General features: G+C 39.9%; 1 protein-coding gene across 8 annotated transcripts in view; it reads right to left on the bottom strand.

Moving 5' to 3' along the window:
• Positions 1-21,590, bottom strand: part of megf11 (multiple EGF-like-domains 11) — a 77,136-nt gene that overhangs the window by 20,111 nt on the left and 35,435 nt on the right. For all 8 annotated transcript variants that reach the window (XM_056386730.1, XM_056386729.1, XM_056386736.1 and 5 more), the window contains 5 exons: positions 4,825-5,071; positions 4,534-4,654; positions 3,634-3,770; positions 1,460-1,672; positions 796-970 (listed from right to left, as the gene is read on the bottom strand). In XM_056386730.1, coding sequence (XP_056242705.1) covers positions 796-970; positions 1,460-1,672; positions 3,634-3,770; positions 4,534-4,654; positions 4,825-5,071 — 893 coding nt within the window. The remainder of the gene's footprint in view (positions 1-795; positions 971-1,459; positions 1,673-3,633; positions 3,771-4,533; positions 4,655-4,824; positions 5,072-21,590) is intronic.

Here is a 21,590-nt window from a genome sequence, read left to right as displayed (position 1 = left end):
ATGCTGTATATAGGTCAAAGATTCAATTTTCTCCCAATTGGTCGAGGAATATAGATCCACGCTTGCTCTCAGCTTGTCCTTTATGATGCTGCAAGTTAAGGCATACGAAGCGCCTTTGTAAAATACACACGACTAATTATTAATGTCTGCACATTTAGCAAGGAATTTCTTGTGGTGCAATAGAGCACATCCATAATGAGGCAATAATAAAACGTCTCACCTTGCTTCTGCCTGCCTATGTATAAAAAGCCTCTAAAGTAATGCTGGGACCACGTCCAGGACATTATGGTCACACTGACGCAAACATTTTACTGAGGCCACAAATAACATGAAATATAAATCAATGCTACGACCTTTTCAAGTGAAGTTTAGACTGTAGAAGGATGAAGCACTTGTGGTATGAGATACTCTTACTGGAATCTCCTTATATAATTATTAGTAGATTATGAGAGATTCTCTTTAGTATAACAAAGATTACAAGGAGCAAGGTTACAATGGCAATTAACCTGTGATAGTTTCAAGAAAAATGAATGTTTCCTATGTGGTTAAACAGATAATACGTTTTCCTCTTTTTCCTCCTTTCTTTACTATTCTATAGTAAATGTTGCTGCGTGATGAATTATGTATCATAACTGTTCTGCAATTTGAGAGTGTTGAGATTTAGATGTCATGAGAGCATGTAAAGGTCAAATAAAAATAAAATAAAAAACAATAAAACATATAACATCTAAAATAACAATAAAACATTACCACGATAGCAGCCACTGTATTGCAGTAAAGATACACGATACTCACCATGAACCCAGGGGCACATATACAGCCACCTGTGACAGGATGGCAGTCAGCTCCATTGGTGCAGCTGCAAGGCAGTATGCATACCTCTCCATAGTATCCAGGTGGACAGGTCTCATTACAGTAAAGCCCTGTCCATCCCGCAGAGCAGGTGCATTCACCAGAAAGTGGGTGGCAGCTACAACATAATGAAGAAAAAAAGGATGCGACAACAGCGGGAAGAAAAAGTGAGACGAAGTTTCAGCTCTGAGAGTATCAACACTTCATTCCTGAGCAGGGTCAAAGTGTGAAGTCTGCGCCAACAGCAATTCATTCATCGATGTGTCTACGTGCTTGTTTCAGATAGATGAGGTGTCCCTTCTCTCCTTCTTTCTGTAATGACTTCTATGGTCGCTGCCTGACTCCAGCCGGAATCAGAGCATTAACATTGCATTAACTATGAATGCGGCTGAGAAATTATGAATGAAGCAAAGGTTGCGATTAAAAGCTAACTGGATGACACGGCTAAGAGGTGTCCAGACTTCAGAATGAGTCCTGGCTTAGAGCAGAGATGAGGCAAAATTGAGTTGGAGTTTAAGTCTTTATTCATATGGAGCTATAGGTGGCTTCGCTTCAGGGCTTGGTCAGAGTGAAGCTGTGTGTGGCCTTAGACTGATGTTTCACTTACCTCACCGTGTTGGTGGTATTACAGGGACAGTACTTGTCACAGATGAGGCCATAGAGGCCCGGGGGACAGAATCTCTCTTGGCAATTAGGCCCTTTAAACCCTGTTTCACACAGGCAGGCTCCATTGATGTGATGACACTTGGCTCCATTCTGACACTCACACCTCTGGTTGCACTGCGGACCAAAGGTGCCCACAGGACAGTCATCCTGACACCTGGGGAAAATTACATCGACTGTCTTTTAAATTAGTTCTCTAACCATGTCAAGTGCATTAAATAAATTAAAGTCAAGACTTGTGACATGAAATTCAGATATGAAAAAAGGTTAGAGCAGCTCTGCAGACATGATGCATTAAAAAACGAAGAGATGTAACAACTTGAGCAACATCATGATTATTGATTAATTCTTTATTTTATGATGAAAAAAAAATCTCAAACTTTCTGTTGTTCCAGTTTCTCAAATGTGAAGATTTTCTAATTTTCTCTGTTTTATATCTATCTAAGCTGCTGGTTGGACAAAGCAAGTACTTTGAAAACATCAACAACAACCTTGTGGGAAACTTTGACGGGCATTTTCCAATGACTTTGGGCATTTTATAGGTCAAGTGTAACCAATGAGGTAACTGACAAAATAATCAATAAAGAAATTGCTACTTGTAGGAGTAAAAAAATATACTAAAAATATTACACATTTTATTTTGTTGGAGTTTTGAGAAGAGACTAATAATAATTATATTTTATGTTACATAATATACATATACATATACAATATTGTCTCTTTCATCACACTACCGCCTCTGTTAATACTCCTGCTACTACTAATATTGTGCAACTGGAAGTTTAAGGCTGAAAATTTTGACAGACTTTATGACTAAAATTCTCAGTTAGTGTTTCAAAAACTTGAGTTAGTATTTTGTGAACGTGACCATTTCATTTTCGAATAAAATTCTCCGGCAGCTACTGTAATATGGTCATCTTACATTATTAATAGTCTTTTCATCATTTAAATAATGAATATTTAATTTGAAAACATTTTCATAAATCCAAGGCTGACATGGCCAAATATCAATGAGTACATGACAGGGAAGCCCTGAAAGCAGGGAGACCTTAGAAGCAGCGCCCTGCTGTCAGCCGTCACGACTTTAGTTTCTCTACAGGAGGTGGACAAGAATCGTCATTGGCCATAAAAATTTGAATTGCTGAGGAGTTTCTCCACATGAAGCACTGAAGTAGATGAGAAAATGGATTATTTCTTCACTTAAATATACTGACTTAACTATACAGTCTTATACAGTGGAGCATCAATCTCAAGAGCCTAACAAAGCTATTATAAATAGCTCAATTACATTATAAAATGGTCGAGTTATGTTTCATGTTTAAATTACCCCAGCTTTAGTTTTATCAGGGGACAATAGTATTATTATAGTAGACAAGACAGGGTGGAGGCTAACACAATCTCAGATTATTCCAGGCAGGTTAATTCACCTGCCACTGACAAAACGAATGAGGGCAATTTTACAAAATAATAAAGTAAAGGAAAGGTCCTGTCGAGGAAGTGTTTCCATCCAAGAGACAATTGCTTTAGCTGAACTAATAAACCCAGGCTGCTCTGGGCTGCTCTGGCAGGCATGGGGAACTAAAAAGATCTGTGGATTTCAATGAGACCTTAATATAAGCCCATTACTTATAATTAATGAGCAGAATCCAAACCGTATGTAGCCCATGGTGAGATCAATGGACAGGCTAGGAATGGAGGAGGATGAAGGCTGAAGACATGAAGCCTTGCCGGCCAGCATGAAGTACGAGATTAATTAAACATAAACACCCCTATTAAAAGCTTACAATCCACCTTCAAATGGACTAATGGGCATTTATAAATGCTTATTTCTCTTGAGCATGAGATTATTCCTGCATTTCCTTTCTCTTTTAAAAAAGAACAGCCAGGTTTGTGCCTTATTTGGAAGTCAACAAAGAGAATAGGTCAATGAGTGACTGTTTAATGTGTAACTGTCGGTATGAAACCATCCCTTGGCATTAAATACTAATATCAATAAATCATGCCATTGTCTGACCTATTTTCAAAGTAGGAGTACAAAAGTTTGCACAGAGTACTTCACAAAAGCCTTTTGTGCATTATAATTGAGCGGTCTGTCTGCCAGGGGTGTCAGCTGTGTACCTGCGTCCACTGAAGCCAGCTGCGCACTGGCACTGTCCCGTGATGTGGTCGCACAGTCCGCCATTACGACAGGAACAGTCTTTACTGCAGTTGATGCCGTACTTGCCAAGAGGGCAGGGCTGGGCACAAACTGAACCCTGAAAAACATCCAACAAAGAACCATCGCAAATCACTGCACCTCGCCAGGACTGCAGTACCTGAGACAACCTGACAACACTACTCAAAATAACACTGCTCTTCTTTTAACACAGTTTTCACACATTATCTTCAAAAAGCTCATATTAATGAAGAGTTTATTTTCACATTGGAAATCCAAAGTGGTCATTACTGACCTCCATCCCTTGGTTGGATTAACATAGACAATTATCACTGTTTATATAGCATAATTTGTCCCTTTAAAATATTCTAGGTCATTGTGGATGGTGTGGCAAATCAATGAGCAGAAATTCTTTACAGCACAACTGGATTCTTGAAAACATGTGATGAAGTGCCTCAATTTTGTCAGGTACTGCATTCAATAGATTAGCCAAAAACAGACATTTCAACCTGGTTAATTCGTATGCAAACCACTAGTCCATGAGGATGTGCCTAAAGTAACACTTTACAATGGTAACTGCGGGTGGCAATGTTCACTTGACTTACTTTCACTTTATGAACTAAGGTTTAAGAAAGCATGCAGCCTCTCCGTCTTCTTGCAGTGAGCAGAGGATCCCACTTTCTCATATTTAACTGAACACAGCATCTTGATCCTAAGGTGCATGTTCTCAACATGTCCGTCTGTGTGTGTGTCAGTAAAGACTACATTACAGACCTCAACCGGAAGCCCAATAATATTCAGCCCTTTTCTTCTCTCTGGCCTTTCTACCTCATTTCCCTCCCACCTTTGCTTATGTGACCTACCGTCCACCCGGCAGGGCAGGAACAATCTCCAGTGATGTGGTGGCATGTTCCTCCATTCTGACAGGGGCAGCGTTGCTCACACTGAGGCCCGTGACTACCGGAGGGGCAGCGCTCTCCACAGCTGTCACCACACAAGTCAAGAGTCAGATGTCTCAGACACATAACCTGTGTTTGCCTGCAGTGCTTTGCATCAACAAAGAACACTCGGGCAAACAAAAAAAGACTTCATCAAATTTTTTTTAATAGACACAAAGAACGTGTCAAAGGAGTAAATATGTTGCTGGTACTCACAAAGCCCCTGTGTACCCTGGAGCACAGATGCACTCTCCTGTTTCGTGGTTGCAGGTGGCACCATTGAGACACTGGCATGGTAGTTGGCATGCTTTGCCATAGTAACCGTACTCACAGGGCTCCTCACAACGCCATCCCTGGTACCCATCAGTGCAGACACAGGCACCTGTGATGGGGTTACACTTTGCCCCATTTTGGCACTGGCACCGATTACTGCAATGAGGACCCCAGTAGTCGCTCTCACAACCTGCAGGCACAGAGAGAAGTGGCATCAGACAGGACAGAGTAACAAAATAAAAGAGAATTTGCACCAGCATTTACCCTCAAAAACTCCTGAAATAACATGTCAAATTAAGCAAGAAATTCAATCCTGTATAATACATGTGATAGTTCATCATTTACAATGCTGCATAAGCTCGATGTTCTTGACATCAATCTTCAGTTTATGCCTATATTAATCATTTTCTATCAATTCAATAAAATGACAGCTCATTCATTTCGATGTAATTGTGTTCTTGTCTTAAATGATAAGGCTACTAATAATCCAATTCCTGATCTTACAAGTATTATCTGTGCTGCCAAAGCCTGATTTAGCTTAGTTCTCCACAGAGCTCCATTGTCATCCAAAAACTATTAAAAACACATAAATGAGCCACACTCGATAACCTCATTACCAGGAACATGGGCACTGTAGTTTATTTTGGGCCAATCCCACATACACCTTGCTGTTGCTATAGCTAAAAATACTCTGTGGAGCATAACCAAATACACAAAATTCTCCTGTCTGACTATTTGCTAAAAGCTGAGCTTATTTAGCCTTTGCACAAAATAAAAGCATATATTCCTGACCTGATTTACATGTTCAGTATGAATAAATGGGCTTAGGACTGTTCATGGTCAGGGTCACAGGGTACAGGAGAGTATCCAAGCATGCCTTGAGTAAAAAGTGGAGTAACACCATTTACAGGCTGCTATCCATCACAGAGTGAACCAATGACAGACAGTCACTCACTTACACACATTCACAGACAGACATAGGAAGAGCATGCAAACTCCACACAGTACGGACCAGAGCCAGAAATCAAAATGAGACTGTGTGTGTGACCACTGAGCCTCTGTTTCACACTATCAAACACTCTATTATGTGTAAAGCTTCTGAAAGACAAATATAAAGCCAGCGACATTGCAGAACAAAATTCATATCACCTGTCCATATGAGCCTTCCAAAACATTAATCAAGCTGTAACCAACCTGTTGGGATCCCAGACAAGTGACTGAAGAAAGCTCCTGGCTGAAAAATACACTGCATACAGAGCTTGTAAACCTTTCTGTTACTCTGCGTACAGGTTGCTTAATCAAGTTAACTAAAAAAATCTAAACTAAACTAAAAAAAATCATTTGTCTTTTTGTCGAGTCACTAAATATATTAGACAAGACTGTATGTTACCTCATTAATATTAACTAAATTGCCTTATTGCATATTTTGAGGCATTTCTCCATTTTCTTTTTCAGAAATGGTGATGGTGAGCTAACTCTATACACCTGAAAAAAAAAAATTCCTAACATTGATCCACATCTTCGAGAAAGACTGCTAATGCTAAGAGCATAATTGGTTGCAGCTGCTTAGTCTTTGTCTATTATTTGCAGCTGCATTTATTAGTTGACCACTAGGGGGAAACGAAGCATCAAAACATGCTAACATATCTTCTTCCTACACAGCCGTGCAGCAGCAAGTGTTAGCAGCAACAGTAGCCTACTATTGACACATCAGTACTTGCTTGTTTTTCTGGTGATCTGAGGTTCAATATTCACTCCCCTTTAAGTTCTGTTTAGGTCTCTGCAAACTATGTGTGTATTTAGGAACAGGTAATTAGATGCTCTCCCATATTCACCAGCTAATGCTAGCTAACTTTACCTGTCATTTGGTGCTTGATAACTAGCTTAATATGGGTTAAGCAGAACTTGAAGACGGACAGCTGACTATTATTTTGTCAATTAAGATGCACATTATTTTCTTGATTAATTTTTTTTGTGTAAAATGTCAGAAAACTGAAAAATGCCCATCACAATTTCCTTGAGCACAAATCTTCAAATTGCTTTGTTTTATCCGACCAACAGTCCAAAACTGAAAGATATTCAGTTAACTATCAAAGAGGGCTAAAAAAAAACCCATTAAGGTTTTACATCTGAAAGGCTAGAAACAGTGAATTTCTTTGGCATTTATGCTTGAAAATTGACTTTGATAAGAATTGACAAATTAATTAATCAACTAATCATTTTCACTCAGACTTGTGTGAACCCTCTGTAGCAGCCTACACATTACACACAGCCGTAGACATTAACTCATTAGATTCAGAGTAAATATCAACAATGGTTATGCAGGTTTAATGTGTTTTAATTAAAACTCTGGCACTTTCCTTGTTTTAGAATGACTACACTGATCATTTCATTTTACTTGTTGGTAATACAAACTGGTGAGAAAAAGAGTTCTGTTCCTGAGAAATGGGCAAAGAAATAAAATGTACCACACTGAGTGTGTGTGATGTTGACATACCACAAACATCATAGAGAAAGGTCTAAATAACACCATGAAATTAATCTGTAAAATGGGACGCAAATGTGCAAGCTGTTCACACCTCTCAGTGACTAGAGGGAAGAGCAAAAGAGGACGCAAAGAGTAAGAACACGAGGAACGAGAGATTTTTCATGTATAACAGTATGTCTTTTAACACCTTTTCGCAGGTGTAACTTCTGCAGTCAGCTGTCAAAATGGCCAGTGGTAAAAAAAAAAAATCTTTAGAGACTGGAAGCTGTGAAACTTTCGAACTTCTGTTCATAAATGTTCACTTTTTCCAAATCGACTTCAAACAGACTAATTGTAATGAACTTGGAGTAATAGTGCAGGAAGTTTCAATTTGATGGAATAACACCTGGATGAGACAATGTTCATCCTCTGTGACGACTGTGCAAATATCCCAGAGGTGTCAACCATCAGGAACGATGAGCAGCAAAATTAGTCTTCCCAGCTGTATTGTAATATTGGCACTCGAGAAAATTAAGTTAAGTTATATAACCTAGCTGCTTTACGTGGGTTAATGTAAACAGTTCTGTGACATTACTAAGTGGTACCTAAGGGAATGATGTAAAACAAGCAATTTCCACATTCCTCAAGGGATGGCTCTGCTCAGAAAAACTCGATATGTCTCATAAACTGCAAGCAAAAAGCTAATCTTCAAGGTTAAATGAACAACCAGCTTTTATGTGAGGAACAATTACTGAACTGGGGTTTTAGGCTGTATTCACTCTCACCAGGGTCCTGTTCTTTTGAGGATCTACTGGTGATTTAAGTGATTGGTACGGCCTTATGTCTCTCCATCATCATCATCAGCAGCAGCAGCAGCAGCAGCTGTATTGCCTCACATAAAAGCCCAGCTCGAGATCCAGACCAGCACAACAACTAAGAAGGCGAATATTTCACTATTGATTCTCACATCATCGCAGACTCAGTTGTAAATGTAAAGACACTACGCCCTCTCCTTGTATGCTCACTTTGCCAGAACTCTCATCAGCCAGAGTGGGAGCTTAATGAACCCTGTTTCGTGGTCGGCACTGAAGCCTGTTTTTCCATGTACACAGCAGGAGGATGATCAGCCTTTCCTTGATACAGACAGGTCTGCCCTGAAGGGGGTCCCGAAACACTGGGCTAGTGCAGTATTACTTCTACGGTCAGACAGACTAGAGGCCACATTACAGGGCTCACATTGATTTGATCTAATCTGCTCCCGGCCTCCAGTCTGGCATGAATGAATTCCCTGAGGGTTGAGCTGCTGCCACGCAAACGACCCAGGCACATTAAATCTGAGGTGTGTGCGGGCAGCCGGAGTAATGGATGAGCAGTTTAGCTGCAACTTGGTTTAGCAGTCTATAAGTACTCTTCAGAGCTCCCTCAGCTCAACAGTGCTCCCTCAGCACAGCAGAAAAAAAACAGGCAGTGCACTGGAGGCATCATCACCTCTGGTTTCAGCTTCAAACCTTGACCATATTAATACAGAGTGCTTTTTATACTCTTACATGTATAACTCAAAATATGATGTCAGTAAAAAAAAAAAAAAAAAAATACCCAGAGCGGCAGAGAAAAAGAGAAATAAACCAAAATCTATCCAACGCTTAATTTGCAGAGTTTTCTGGTGCTTAGGAGCTCAGCAAATGTTACCATTTGAAGTTTTAAACCTTCTTTAGCTCGCAGTTAGAGGCCTCAGCACATTGAGAGCAAAGCCCATTATCTCGCTGTCTCTCTCCTACACAGAGGTTCTCAAACTTTACCCAGTGGTCTCTCACTTCCCAGCTCTGACAGCATTTAACTGTGATTAAGGAGTCAGAGTTCATGATGAGCTGCAGGCAAAAACACAGAGAAACAGCACAGGAAAGTAGCATGTAGCATGAAGCCTTAAGCTTCTGGAGAGTACAGCTAAATAGTGTGAGGTGATGAGGACCCCGTGGGTTGTGGTGTGTAGGCAGTGAATCTCACACAAGTCTGAAACTCGAGAAGCTGCAGTCCAGCCCATTAACTGATCTGGCCTGGGTCAGTGAGCCTAACAGAGGAAACATACACTGAACTCTCAGAGCTCATAACACATAACAGTTAGAATGTGGATAACCTCACACACAGGGAAAGGTCCAATCCCAAGGTGCTAATCCCCTTGGCTGGAACAAAACAGATCACGTTGAGGGCTACCAGCAGATAGTAAACTTCTGAAGGTGATGTCCAAAGAATGGGCTGAGTGAGCCATCATGGTGGTGCTGAGCTTTGAAGTGTGCTCAAGAGTCTGCATGATCAGGGGCTGGCTGCAACAGGATTAAAACCAAACAGCTTTCAGCAGCTGACTGCATTCAGAAGTTCTCCTGAACTTGGCCTCTTCAGCAAAATGTTTGTCACTGTTCTGTATGAGGGGGAGCCTGTGCCACAGAAAGCTGCCGTAAGCTTCTCAAAACCAAATTGAAAATGAGGGCCTGAGTCAAGCTCTTTAAACACAGAATATCTCTCTCTCCATTCAAGTGGGATTCTGGTTTTATTCTTCATTTATTCAGCTGGACGTGGGGCAAAAGTAAACTTCAATTAGAATCGTGGCTGGACTAAAATGCTGGATAAATGCTGGCCAGTCGACGCAGCTGGTGCAGACAGTTGCTTACTGCTTTGCCAATTCTAACTGGGAAAAACCATATCATTGCTATTGGAATATTTGGCTCGCAGCCTGACTTCACACCCCACTGCCTGAGCCACTCACTGTCACATAACTATTATTAACACACACTGTTGACACTTGAGAAATAACTTAACTCAGACAAGACATTAGAAGACAAATGCTCAGGCTCCTGAGAGCCTTTTACTTCTTGCTTACTCTCCAGCAGAGCTTCTGGCGAAGCAAAGCAGCGTGACTCATTGTCTTGACGAGTCTCCTGCGTTGCCTCATGAGAAGAGTGCACCTCTGAATTTCATATTGTCTGATTCACAGTTTGTACCACTCACTTTGCTCTTTTTTTTTTACTTTCCGTGACAGATCAGAATTTCCAAATTACACTTCATGACCAGAATTAATGGCGACAAGTCACTCCTTCAAAATGGCATGAGGAGACGGGCTTTCTTTAGAGATTTTAAATGTCAGAATGATCATTTTTAAAAGGAACAATGAAACATTTCTGCCTACAATTTAGCTGACACAAGAGTATGTAATATTCTGCTCTTCAGTCAGTATGAGCTATTTGTTAAAGGAGTTATTCAATAAAAGAACGACTCAACGTTCAGCTATTCATCACAGCTCCCTGACTCAATGACGCAGACTAATAGAGTGAAAAGCAGACAGGACTGGTACCGGGGTCTAGAGGGAAAGTGATGATTGTTGTGCAAAGTGGTAAATTTGCATTGAGTGACAAATGTCTCTCAGAGTTGTTAAACTTGCGGCTGTAAAAGCTGCCACTACGCTACAAGACAGTCCCCACTGTCCCCCTCCATGTTCTGCTGACACCTATTACACTGTTATTTATTAGTCCTCAGAAAACACCGACAAGACAAGTAAACACTTAGATACATCCCTGTGAGCTTGACAAATGAATTTCTAAATATACAGAAAAAAATGCCAATAGTCATGGGGGCAATTCTGCTGAATTGGAATAACAGCATGCTGCAGCTTCTGCTGTTGGGCGTGTCGTTTGTCCTGCCCTAATTCATCTTAGCCGAGCCACTGTGTGTTCACATTCCCCTGGAGGGAAGAGCAGCATAGGACCAAGCCCACAATACCAACACAGAGACTCTCTCAACAGACACAGTTCACTGTAATGCACCATATCCTCCCCCTGATACCACCATGGAGGTGGATAAGAAGCAACAAGATCTGACTGTTGCTTAGTTGGAACCACAAACCCAATGAATGAATAACTTAATCCTTTAAAATCTATGCATTACTGATTAAAAGGTCTGGCCTGGTTGTTTATCCCGTGGAGGATCTGATCATTTGTCCAAGTTCTCTTCAGGATGTGAACCTGGATCAATACAAGCCCTGCAGGTGCCAGCCGTCTCCCCTGCAGCGCAGCTCTAACAGGGTTAACAGGGCTGGTGGTTGACCGAGACAGACAAGGCCAGGTCAATTCGTGCTTTATTCTAAACAAGCACTTAAGAGTGATGCTACTTAAAAGAGCGGCCTCTCTTTCTAATAAAGCTGGCTGTGTTGAGCTGAAATACAAGCAGGCTGTAAAAGATGCTTTCGCTTTAGTGCAGTAAACCAGTCACTTGTTCAACAGAACCTGACACGGCTCATGCTTCTGGATGAGCAAATTGTTACACAGCCCACCGCTCCTTCCAATTAATAATTTATCCCTCACCCTGTCCTGCAGAAAACAAACCCTTTGCTCTCTTGCCACAGGACAAAAACAAAAAAGCAATCACAGCTGAGGTGGACATTTATCTACAGTACACACCAACACACAGTGACCAGAGTATAAATAAAGCTATCACAGACATAACACACAACAGTCACGGGCACCGACGTGACTGCTCAAAAAAACAATGTCAACCCGATAAAACCAACTGTTACCACACTTAATTTGCACACATTGATTTCCTATTTTCAATTATTAATTCTAATTAGGATGAAGTAGAATGTGCCACGGGGCAGCAGCAGTCAATATGAAGGGGTGCGGTCACAGAGTGGAGGACTGATGGACATTCCTATAATGTCAGTAGGGGCATCCCCATCAACACCATGAAAAAGTCGAAGAATCCTGAGGGCCATATTTCATGTTTGCTTTGGCACTGATGCAGCTGTGTGTTTGAGTCTGAGAGAGAGGGTTTCAGATTCTCTACGTACACAAACAATGAGACAATTTGAGAAATTCAACTTAATGTTAATGTATACTTTTATATTTCAGAGGCAAAGACTGTACTTACTATATTTAATTCAAAGCTACACTTACAAGTTACCTTTCAGGCAACATTGTACATACAAAAAATATAATCAGTTAATAAAATGTGATGTATTTTCTATTATATATATTATTTGTGCCGTATTATATATTACATACACCATATCAAGTAGGTAAGATTAGCCCCACTTCAACCCACTACAACAATAAATTAAAGTTTACATATTATCACATCAATAATTATGATCCAATAACACCATAAACAGAAAGGGGCCCATTCTGCATAATGAGTACTGTTATATTTGAAATGCATTTTTGTATTGTAAAAAATATAAATTTTAATGGCATATTTTTATAGTGGGGTATTATTACTCCTATTTATGTAAATGATCTGAATAAATGACCAGGTAAATTTCTAGTGAAGCACATTTAGAGAAGGTACATCCTCTGATCCTGACAAAACAAAACTTTTCAAAGGACAGGTGTTCCATTTGATAATAACTATCTTTGAAACGTCAGGGGATGAAATGAATGAAAATAGAGATTCCCAATGTTGCTAGATGAAATACACAGTGAACTAAAACATCAAATCAAGGCGAGATGAACAAAACTCGACGACGTGGCAGTCTTTCATCTTGCAGTCTCTGGTGTGCTCAACCACACAAGTGAAATCACAGTGGTCTCTTCCCCCTGCACTGTATTTCATTTGTAGTGTGAGGCTGCAGTGTCAGGGTCCATTGTTATGTCTCAGGTATCCTCATTAGAGAACTGTAGCTGACTTGATTTGCATGAGTGGTCTTAATAAATAAAACTCTAGCTGTTAAATTTGTGCACATGGTTCAAATTAGTGCACCTCTATGTGCATAGTATGACTTTAGTTCTGTACCAGACACACAGACAATTTGACACAGTCCATTAACAGATGATGATCTACTGTAAATGTTTCTGCATGAGGAGCGTTTCATGTGACACTGAACATACAAGTTTGTTTCTCTTCAAACAGAGGACACAGACGCACTCATAGGTGAATCTAGGACTTGTTATCAGGGGGATGTGAGCTTGAAAGAGATTTTTTAAACTAGTCTGCTTTAACATCTAGGTGACATCAATTATCTATGTACGTGCCAGAAAATAGCAGGTTTTGAAAAGGAGGTTTGTTTGGAACATCACAAAAACACAACCACAAAAATCAGCATCAGCGCAGCACGCCACACTGTACAGACAACCTGATATCACGCAGCATACAGCTGTGAGGCCAAGTGGCTCAGTCACATGCACACATTACAATCAATGTCACACAACAGAAAAGCATTCATTCATTCATTCATTCATTCATAAATGACCAACACTAAGCGGCCATGCAGTTAAATATACAGTAGACACTGTTTGAACAGCCTAGAGCACAAATAATTTTTTAAAGATAACATGATTATTTTATTTATTTAATTTTTTTAAATTTCAATAATTTCCCCCTGACCCGTAGGTAGCTTATTCGTGCAACCTGGATAAAAGCACCAGTGATTGCAGAGTTATTTTTATGAACAATAACATAAAAACTCCACAGGGCTGCAGATAATGATTATTTTAATCATCAATTCCTGTCCAATTTCTGTTGGTTGGTTATTCTTTGTCCAAAATAATAATAAAAAAATCTGGACTACCAATCAAGATATTGGAGCAAAAGAATGTTTGTCATTTAGCTTGAAAACCATTTAAAAGTTTAATTCAATTACCAAAATAGTTCAATTCATTTTCTGTTGATTGAGTAATCAACAGATTTGAGAGGAATTGAGATAGTCCAACCTGTAGTATGTCGATGACTGCAGTTACAGGATGTGCCATGACTTTTTTCTTTCTTTTTACCTGAACATGCTCCTCAGTATTAATTACCCAAATCTCAGCAACCACCTGCCATTTGGTCAGTGGCAAAAAAAGAACCAAATACTCAACTCCTGCTAAGCCTGAAAAGCCGCTGTCAAAGTTGGCAGTTTAACAGTGGCTCTGGTTAGCTTGAACTCATGACAGTTAAATTTGACTGCAAGGATTTTTCTTAATGGAAAATTTTGGAAAATCAGAACGTCCACATCCACATTTTTTTCATTTGCTGCTGACATGTTGAGCTCAGGTGAAAAGCCTCTTATGTTATGGTTGTGACAAATGGAACATGTGTATTTACTATTTTGGAGGGTTTAAGGGTTTGTATTATGTGATTGTAAACTTTAATGGACCACTGTTGCATCCAGTTTAAAATCTTTGGTGGATCTCTTCTTAGACACAGTTTCACATTTTGTTCCAGTTGTTGTGAAAGTTAAAATAAAGTGATATTGGAAAATGCTGTTTGACTGTCAACTTAGACTTCGTTTTATTGTTTAGTCCCTTGCAATTAATCATCAATCATGTGTCCAGGACCTGAAGGGAAGTAAGTACATCAACAGTCTGTGCAAGGAAAAATACACAGAAATTTCTTTTTAGACAAATCAATTGTAGAAATTTCTTTTCTTAGACACTAATAGATTTCCAGAAAAAAAAAAAAACTGCAAATGTCCAATGGGAACAAACAAAAATTAAACTCAAGTTGAAATCTAAGCTCCAAGAGTAAATGAAAAAAAAATTAAACTATAATGGGTATAGAATAGTTAAACTTTTTCATTACTACTGTTACATGCCTCCAAGTCATATTTCTCTGTGGATGTCTAAAAGCAGACCAGTCACTTAAAAAAAAGACAAGAACTTAAAGTGTGCGGCTGTAAATAATGTTTTCCATCTATTTGATTATTGGCATTACCTAAAGCTGTATCTCTGCAGGAAAGTAATAAAATTGGAGTCAAAGAGCACTAAAACCCATCACTCAACACAGAGAGGTGTATGAATGCAAATGCAGTGCAAGTTATTATTATTTTTTCCTGTTTGTATGCCTTGACCATTTCTCTCCGTGGAGTGTTGTGCAAGCAAACGCCGCTTGTCAAGTGTTGACTCACACCAACGATGACACGCGTCTAACATGTGACAGCATATGGATGTGTCCCTCACTGTAAACACAAACATGATTTAGCTTAAAGACGGACCATCAGTGCCGATATCCACCTTCCAAATTAATCCCAACAATACAGGATCACATACGCGAACGCAAACACAAGGATAATTGCTTTTTAATGATCTCACATTATGCAAATGCCCATCATCAAGCCATAAATCTTGGTGGGAGTTTCTACCTGCCTGACCACCAGTGATGCCAACAGACTGACACACTGTATTATGTTGTGTGAGGGAAGTTAAGAGGCAGAAGACTTTCACTGGCCTCCATCTAGTCCTCTGTGCAATCAGAAAGCGCTCTCCTGTGCATTTAAATGATCTGAGCCGTCAAGACAGAAACCAAAAAGAAACACCTTTGTGCAAAATTCTGCTGACTTCACTGATATTTATCTAAAAACAGACAAAGTGTGGTGTGTTTAATAACATACCAAATTAGCACTAGATCTTGTGAAATATTCCAATATCTGAAAAATAGAAGTTTGAAATCCACAGCAGCACGTTACACTCAATTAGGTATGAAAAGATGCGGTGCAGGATGGATAAATAGCTGCTACAATATGAAACACGAAAACATCTCTAGCCTTTGATTAACACAGAAAAACTGTAGATTAAGGGGTTTTCTTCTATACCATCATCTCTCCAGGATAATGCGGAACGCCCCCCCCCTCTTAAAAAAAAGGAAATCTTGGAGTTCATCTCAAATGAACTGCTGGCTCTGAAAGCAGCGTTGTTCTCCCAGTCTCTGAAACTCGCTAAGCCCATGAATTATTCTCCTCGATTCTCAAAGTCAAAGCGAAGTGAAAAGTATACAACAGCAACTTAGGGAGTATTGTGTGTGTATGTGAGAGAGGGTGGGGGGGTGGGGGGTTGAGTGACAGAGAGAGGGTGAGTGAAAGGGATACTGTAGTTACATTAAACAGGCAGCTTAGAAATGAATCGAGCCATCTGGGAAGAGCAGGAGGCTCCAGCCCCTGTCAGCATGGGGCATAAATCCTGAATCTAGTCTACATGACATTTACTATGAGTGAAGGAGCAGTGGTTAAAATATTTAAAAGAAGCACAACAATAGATTTAATCATTGGTCACTTTTGATTAAACTGAAGTTGTCTAGTTTAAGGACAGACAGAAGCTACAGGAGAAAAAAAAATTTCCATCCAAAACCTTATTTTAGAGTCAAGGCAAGAACCAGTGTTATTGATCCATGGACCTTAACCCTCTTTTTGTTCTGTGGCGGAGGGCGATTTTGTCATTCATACTACAGTATACATGCGCCTGGAATGGAAGTGAGTCCCAGAATCATAATACAAGCTAATGTTTAAAGTGCGAGGCCGAGATAATCACATGGTGTCAAGTTTCTTTGTAACTCTAATTTCTCAGGGGGGCTTCATCACTTTGAGGATGCAGGTGCCTGAACCAGTAAGTCAGCATTTTCTGTCTTTTATCCATCTAAACTGATTTGAAAGGTCTTAATGAAGTGCATACAACAGGACATGATGAACTCCTATAGGGCTGCTTTTTCTGCTCAGACCTAACATCGTATTCGCCAGCGCCACGTGTTTGGCTACTCCGCTTCATTGGCATTGACCTTGTTTTTTTTTTTTTTGGTTTGGGTTTGTGTGTGTGTGTGTGTGGGGGGTGGGGGGGTGGTGGTGCTGTTTGTATCGGCTTTACAGCTAATTTTGGATCGGTTTCTGCACAACACAGATTGGATCCTTATGAATGCATCTTTGTGTCTGGTAATGATTACATTTCCTCTAAAATTTCCTTTGATTCTTATCATCCAGATGCCCTTTTGTCAATGTTTAGATCCCAGGCTACATCTCTTTGTTCCACTTAGTACGCCCTAGCTATGCGATAGTGTCTTTTCGCATTTTGTCCTTTTTCCTTTTTCTTCTGTGGCAAAAGCCACCAATTTAATTGAATTTCTGGGCTTTTAATGTCTGCATTACTCTAATCAGAGAGGAGGGGAGTTGTTTATCTCGACCTTGGTAGAATTAGCAGAGGGTATTTGTGGAGATGGTAACGTTTAAAAAAAACAAAACACAAACTATTCTGCAAGATCGTGACCTAAGCTTTTATCGATCAACTAGTCAAAGGTGCTTATAGACATTCAAGTCAGTGAGGTGCAGTCAGGCATCAGAAAGAAAGCATGTTGCAGTGACAAAATGCACTAAACTCACACCAAAGATACACAATACTCTACTGTGAGTCTATTTCACAGACCAGTTCTGCATTTAATATAAAACAATGCCAATGTGGACGAATAAATTTTGAATGAGTTGACCTAGCTTCCTAGTCTTTTGTCATTCTGCTTTGTGGCTGTAATATTAAGATGCTAGAGCTAGATGATTCATCAGTCACAGACAGTGGAAAGATAGTGCTGCCATTAAAGTAAGGTGCAGGGCATTCTGCTATCTCACACAAACAACATGCAATATAACCTTCTGAGAGGGTGGCACAACTGCAGGCGAGGCAGATCACAGTGGAATGCAAAATACAACCCCAAATACCCTAGGGCCCGGAGGCAAATTTGATTAAAAGTTTGTTTTTCTTCACTCTCAACAAACGGAGGAGCTCGTCGATGCGGCACTGACAGTTAATTGGACTTGGCAGGGCCACGAGTTCATTCGTCAGCATTGTGTGGGGCTTGCCTAGGAGGAGCAGGACAATCGATGTCCCTCAGGACGGCCTGTAATCACTGCAACACTCCAATGAAGTCCAGGGTTAAACATCAGGAGATTGCAGGTGCACCAGAGGATCTGAGAAAGACTGCTAATATGCTCCCACTCCCAAAGCAAACCAAGGACACTGCAACACAGCACCCAAAGGACTGTGATGATCCCTAAGAACAGAGTTACACCTCAGGCTATTATTCTGACTAAAATGATCACAAATCCAAGGTCCCGAGAGGTAATACGGGTGTCTATGACAAATGTTTAGTCTAGATCAGTATTTCCCAATCTGGGGTTCGGGACCCCCACAAGGGGTCACAAGTTCACACTGGGGGGTCCTGAACAGATTAACAGGATATTAATTAATATTCTCCTGAACAATATTCTGTCTTTTTCTCACACATTCCTCTAATCTTTGTTTTTTTGTGAATTATAGGATAATTTTAGGCTTTTCTAGCATTAAAAAATTACTCAAACAAAACTATAGAAAAAAAAATCTCACTCTGGTTGAACTTACTTACTCACAACATACGCAACTGAGTGAGATGATTAATAAGTAGAGAAATAGAAAATTATATAATCGTTTTCTTTTCATCATATTATACTGAGTAGATATATCTCTTCAGGCCCCTAAAAACTTCTTCACAAGAAGACACAGCTTCGCTTTAAAAGGGCACAAGCCACAAACGATGTGCAACCGGTCAAAACAAAAAAAAATATGACACTGAAGACTGAACGGAGAAGATGGAGAGAAACACAAAACAAAACACCGTGACAGTCTATATCAGGTGTGTGATAATAAGTCTACCACACATTGACCTGTAAAAAGGTCATCAAAGTCAATGGTCAGTAAAAATCTATTGAATCTATGGAAACAAACTTCATAAAAACGGCAATGAACCACAAAATCAAGTGTGACTTATAGACTGTGAAATGAGCCTAAAACAGCTTTGTTCCATGTTAGTATTCAGGAGATACCTTATCTCTCTAAACTGTTATCATAGCATTTCAGCTATTTTAGACACACTGACCTTCTCTTAAGGACAGGAGATAAGGATTTTTAATGTCCTTATTAAATCAAGCCATCTATGCAGACTCTCAGAGCTGGGTAGTGTGTTCCAGGAGCTCTTAACACTCTTTCTCTGACTAATGACAAACATCACAGTGATAATGACCAGCGGGACTGGATGTTGTATCATACTAACCATCACCACGATATGCCATGATATCCACTGGCTTATATGCATGGAAGGAAAGCACACACACAGACATAGACACATACACATGCGCACACACACATTTAGGCATTCTCCCAAAGGTAATGGAGCAGTGAGCTCTTGGGGAACAATAAATCCTGCTTAATGGGATGGTACAAAAAAATCTTCAGAGCCGGGCAAAGTCAATCTGCATACTGGGCCAATGAGGCTTATATGTACAGAAAGTGTTACAGATACGTGTGTGTGTGTGTGTGTGTGTGTGTGTGTGTGTGTGTGTGTGTGTCAAACCAGCTGATGCATGATGCTAATGCAAAACCTCTTCAAAAGATTGTGTTGGTCGCTTTCAGTAAGAATATTTTAATCGTATTTAGTTCACGATCAGCATTCGTGTGTGTGTGTGTGTGTGTGTGTTGTCAGCAGTAAAGAGGGCTCCCAGCTACAGTGTGTTTACTACAATTCATTTGGTGGACTCGCCATCACTCTGCTGAAGTCTTGGCACAGTGATTTACACCGCACATAAGTCACATGAGAGACATACAGGGAAAGATCTGAGAGGCAACACTGTCCAAGCCACATCCTGAAGCATCTCTGTCAGAGCCTCAGCAGTGACACCCATATCCACATGGTTCAGTCTGGTCTGTTCAACAGCCAACACCAGCGCCCGCTTCTGAACTGCACATAAAACGCCTCCCCTGGATTTGCATTGCACCAGTTATTCATAAATAAAAGTTCTTCCTTCATAAGTAACTACTTTCAACCTAGTGATTTACTAAAGTTGAGTTGCATTATTAAAGCTTGTCTTAGCTAGTTAAGACTTTGATAATTAGTCAATCAGTTGCTAGGAAATATCTGTATTACCATCCGATCAAAAGCAATCACCACTGCAGCATCATGAGCTGTGACATAACTTAAAAAGACAAAACAAAACAAAAGTTTTACAAGGCCAAGCTTAAATTAAATCTAAAAGTTTTCTTGCAAGTTCATATTTTTCCACCAAAACACAGTGTGTGTATCCTTGAGGTCTAACAAGCATCTTTGCAACATTTGCAAAGCTAATTTATAATATATTTTCAAATCAAGCTTTGTTAACATCCATGTTTACAAGCTCAGTCTTGTTCTTCTCTGACTTTGTTGTTGCCATTGCGACATTTGTAGGAGCCTCACCACCACAAACTGTTGATGAACAGAACAGTATGAAACCAGCAGCATGTGATGTGAATTGCGCTGCTTGCATGATTGGCTACAAACAAAATGGGAACCCGCCCATAAAAACATTGCTTTCTAGCGCTACTAGTGTTCAAAGGCCCAACAGGGTACCTTAAACTTGTAATTGTAAATGAAGGTATGACTTTGTTTCAATTATATATGCAAACAAAAGGAAATATGTGTGTTTCAGAGTTATTGTAGTTGTATTTATGCAGATTAAAATGTGTGGAAAACATCCTATTACACTAATCAAACCAAGATTATTTAATCAGTTAGTCTGACAGTCTTGGCATAATGTTTGAGGTGTACTGTGTTCATTGAGAAATGCAATTTAAAATCTATCTAGTTTATATTATCAAATAGCATTTACTGTTCAATATAAATGGATCTTACTATATTAGTAAGCTAACTTTAGTTGGTTCAGTCAGTTACATAAGAATTACATCTTACTGTCTGTAAATATTTAATAGCAACTATTTTTAATGTAAGAATGAGTCTGTGTGGCGAAACCAGTTTTTAGTTATGAAGACCAAGTTCAGACCAATTATAATCCTGCATGAAAAAAACGTAGCCTCATTAATATGTATGAGGCCAATCCGGTGATGCAGCATCGGTGCCGGGACAGAAAAAAACACAGGGTCATAACCCAAACCCTAACCACTGCGCCTTGCCAAATGATGTTCAACAAAAGTTCATTCAGGCTCAGCTTCACATACACCAAGCTCACATTCCTGGTTATTGCTTTGTAACATGAACACTGTATTTCTGCTGTTTACATCGCAATGGTCACAACAAAAGATGAAATAATCCTGTGTCAGAGTCAGAGTACTGTAAACCACTGTTCAGTGTTTTCACATCTGATGGCAAACACATGGCTCTGTCACTCAAACTGGGCTTCCTGGTTTGTAAATTATGTTTATTAGTACCTGAGGCAATACATCCACTCCATTGTTTTGATGCAGGGCTGCTTTGTATGAACACTAATACACATGTGATAACTAGGTTAGGTTTGAATTTAGGGAAAGCTGGTTCCACTGGCTCCATTTCATCAGTGTGATATGGAGTCAGAAATGAGCATGAACTCTGTGCTTCGGAGAAATAAATAACACTGTCACATACTTGGCAGTATATAAACTGGCTGCAACGCTCCCCAGGAGCCCAGTGTGCTATAGAAAAACAAAGCTGTCAACGCAGGAGGGCTTCATGGACAAACACACACACA

Source organism: Seriola aureovittata, chromosome 10 (assembly GCF_021018895.1).
Source record: "Seriola aureovittata isolate HTS-2021-v1 ecotype China chromosome 10, ASM2101889v1, whole genome shotgun sequence".
In the NCBI taxonomy this organism is placed as follows: Eukaryota; Metazoa; Chordata; class Actinopteri; order Carangiformes; family Carangidae; genus Seriola; species Seriola aureovittata.
This window is presented reverse-complemented; position numbering and strand designations above follow the sequence as displayed.